This window comes from Bactrocera latifrons, unplaced genomic scaffold (assembly GCF_001853355.1).
Source record: "Bactrocera latifrons isolate USDA-ARS-PBARC rearing strain unplaced genomic scaffold, ASM185335v1 scaffold_995, whole genome shotgun sequence".
Lineage (NCBI taxonomy): Eukaryota > Metazoa > Arthropoda > Insecta > Diptera > Tephritidae > Bactrocera > Bactrocera latifrons.
This window is the reverse complement of record NW_017537706.1, coordinates 32,199-36,117: the sequence shown is the minus strand read 5'-3', so window position 1 is coordinate 36,117 and position 3,919 is coordinate 32,199. Positions and strand designations below refer to the sequence as shown.

At 35.2% G+C, this 3,919-nt stretch overlaps 1 protein-coding gene across 1 annotated transcript in view; it reads left to right on the top strand.

The window, feature by feature from the left end:
- The window catches only part of LOC108978045, a 19,053-nt gene extending 16,064 nt beyond the window's left edge, over positions 1-2,989 (top strand). Inside the window, exon 2 of the mRNA XM_018948130.1 lies at positions 2,823-2,989. Within this exon, the coding sequence (XP_018803675.1) occupies positions 2,823-2,989 (167 nt within the window). The remainder of the gene's footprint in view (positions 1-2,822) is intronic.
- The last annotated feature ends 930 nt before the right edge of the window (positions 2,990-3,919 follow it).

The following is a 3,919-nucleotide window of genomic DNA, read 5'->3' as shown; positions in this document are numbered from 1 at the left end:
ATGCGTCTCGCTTCCCTCTTCAACTCTCGGTATCTATCCCATCCTGCACGTGTTGTGGTCGATTGTAACGTTGCGAGGTAGGCAGCCTCTTTTCTCTCCGCTGCGACACGGCACTCCTCGTCGTACCAGCTGTTCTTTTGCACTTTTCGAAACCCAATGGTTTCGGTTGCGGCTGTAGGTAAAGCCTTTTTATTACATTAGCGAAATTGTAGAGGTATTTTGCGATGCTACCTTCAACATAAATTATTTGCATAGACTATCTCCAGACAACTGGGTTTTTGTAAAACCAGTTGTGGAAGACATATCTATAACTCTTCGGAGCGAAATTGAGTTTAAACTTCCGACTCCTAATAACCCAGCTTCAACTTCTCGCTGCAACGCTAAATATTTGTTTGATGTTAACTTTGGAAGCTTATACATTAAATAAATAGTCTGAAATATTGAATTTTATCTTCCATTCCCAAAATAATTGTCGTTGATATGTATGTTTTTCCAAAAATAGTGGTATTATTTTATGAATACATTTACTGTTAWTTTARGAAAACATTCAGAAGCAAACTATAAAAGATGAATAAGTGAAATGTGCCCCTTAGTGGGGGACATTTGAAAAATTATGTATTATTTTTTAATTTCAAATAAAAAATAGCTTTGAGTGTTTTTCCAACTTTTTACTTTTATTACTAAGTATCCAAACCCTGGTGCTTTTAAAGCTGTAACTCATTGAAAATTATATTATATTTGGTAGAAAAAAAGGTGTCTGCATTGCACGAATCATCAACCGATATACGTAGAAGTTCATAGCACTAACTGTCTTCATCAGTACTTCACCTGCAAATGAATATACATATTTATGAGAAAAACAGAAGCTATTGACTTGAAAAAATTTTAAGATATTTTATAAGTTTTCTGTAGTTGGATTCCTTTGTTTAATATTTAAATGGTGTCCATCTTCTCCTTCCCAAAATATCAAAGGATACTGCAAAGCATCGTAAAAACGATGATTGTCTTGAATTATTTGCATCGTATTATCTGTGTGTCGTATGCGTATTTTTCGTAAAAGAAGAAAAAATAGTACCAGAAATATGTTGCGATGACACATTAGACATGGTAATGTCACTACGTGACTTCGCAAGGAAACACGAGACATACATATGTCTCATAGTGTAAGGCTGCTCATATGGCTTATAAACTTTTTGAGAGTTATGTGAGAATTTTTAAACACTACCAAGCATTTGACATTGTTAGAAATAATGGAAGGGGCTCCGCTGACATGGTGCTGTCCTCATACGATATACCATTGAATTTTAAATCTATTATTAACAGACTAGACTTTACCGACGCTAAAAAAGGACCTACGTCTGTAGCTTATGGAACAAGGGTTATCGACTCTATGTCAAGGAAGCTTGTTRATAAGTAAGTAAGTTAATGTTCCTCCTTAATAAAATTATGATGACACATGACACCCCTCAGATTCCTCTCTTAACGACAAGTACAGAACAGATGCACTGAGGGTATTTATTTCAGTCACGAAAAAATCCTTAAGTGACATTCTTTTTGCGGCACGTTCAAATGGCCTGCCATCAGCATTGTCTTAGCTCAAGAAGTTGAGTATAATCTTCGAAATCATCGAAACGAGTATCGAAGTAAACATCAATATCATGCATCTGGCTAAAACTGCATTTTTTGGCAGACAAAAAACGCAAAATTAAAGCCCATTCCTTTGTAAAAAGGAAAGTTAGTAACTTATATTTAATATAATTAGTTCACCTAGAACATCACCCTACAATAATCCAGTATAGGTTGTAGGTTAAAAAGGATTAGACGAACAAGAAAACAGAAGAAACGACTAGTTAGAGACTTTAGGAAACTAAATTCCAAAAAGATTGATGATAAATAACCCATACCAAATATAAGTGCAATTCTGTCAAATATCGATAAAGCCAAGTACTTTACCACACCCGACTTTGCATATCACCAAATATTACTTGCTGAAAAGAACAGAAGAAACAAGTTTTTCCGTTGCAAATGGGAAGTACGAATTTTGCGGAAGGAGCTGTTGACGATGTACTTTGAGAGCGAATGGGAAAATCAACGGATAAACATGGAAGACCAGTAAGGCATGCAATGTAAGGCATATATCATGGGTATTAGATACACTCTATACGGTCAATATGAACGTTTCACGAGAAAATTCGCACTTTTTCAAAGAAAACGTCTAGTATGTCGGAATTCTGTTCTCACGAGGAGGCATTACAACAAACCCAAGAAGCTATTAGCAGATTAGAACAACCAACCAAGTTCGATCATTTTTGGCAATCTATTACAGATGATTTATCAAAGACTTAGCGAAACAACTAACAGAAATTCTGAAGGGTGATAAAGCGGAAAGGAGTACCGGTCAATYAAAAAAGATACCAGTAAGCCAAAATGATAACCAACGACTAGCTTTCGACAAACTAAAAAATATTCTTATTCCGGAAAACGTCATGATGCTCTCTCCTGACTACCAAAAACCATTTGACTTAACGACAGATGCCTCATCTTTTGGATTATGAGCAGTTTTATCCCAAGTTGGGAAACCAATTGCTATGATTTCTACATAGGACCCTTAGGGATAACGAACAGAATTTCGCAACAAACGAGCGTGAGTTACTTGCTGGACATTAAAAATCTTAACAAACTATTGTATGGCGGTAAAAAATCTAAAAATTTCTACCAACTATTAGCCGTTTATCCTTGAAGTTTCGAATAAAATTTTAAACGCGAAAATGTAAAGATGGAAAGCCTTTATCGGTGAACGTAATGTACAAATCTGCTATTAGCCAGGGAAAAAGATTTTATGGCTGACGCTATAACAAGGCAAAATTTACATGCCTTAGAAGAAGATGTATCATCTAATTTGGCCASTGTGGATAGCAACTTATCGTTGACATACGTCATAGAGTCCACGGACAAATCGGAGTCTGCCGCTGCTTTCGAGATCAAMTAATCATTGAAGAAAGCACACTCTCCTCAACATAATAAAGTGTAAAAYGCAATCAATAAGGATGTGGTTAACGTAATTGTGTGGAAATTACCGACTCGGACATATTCAAAGTAAATTTGTAGVGAATTCCCCGACAACAAAATTTTGGCTCTCGAAATAATTGGTAATAGACGTTGTTGACAAGAGTTGCCGAGCACAACAAGGTACACAGGGCAGCCCAAAAAATAGTAAACAAATAATTCAAGACTATTTTTTCTCAAAGATGCCCCGGTTTATAAACGAAATATGACCGACACCCGCAAAAACATATTATCGCCGAAATACCTATCCCTTTTCATGTAAGTGAAATACTMMATATTGACATATTTYCTGCAGATAAAAAATTTTTCTTGACTTGTATCGATAAATTTTCAAAATTCGCTGTAGTATAACCTACAGCGTCGAGAATAATAATTGACATAGAACCTATAACTTAGGAATTTTTATGCGCATACTAGAATTATATTTTGSGMAAATAAACCTTCTTTAAATTCGGGCACAAGTCCACTTCTGGAAAATAGTTTTAACGTTCAAATTATAAACTCTCCACCACTCCATAGTACGTCAAATGGAAAGGTAGAAAGATTACATAGTACCCTCGCAAAAATTGCTAGGTGCTTGAAACTGTAAAAACACATTAATTACATAATAAAATGAATACTTCAAGCAACAATTGAATAATAAGTCAGTACACTCTATAATCAATAAGAGACCATTTGACGTAATACGAGGTGTGTTCAAACCGTATCGCGAATTTTGTGTTTTTTCAAAAATTATTTATTCATTCATGGATATCTATTTTGTAGAAGCACTTCAAAAAATAATTTTTTTTTATTTTCTTCAGCTCCTCCTTCGATGCCGTCTTTATCTCGTTAAGAGAAGCGTAACGTCGGC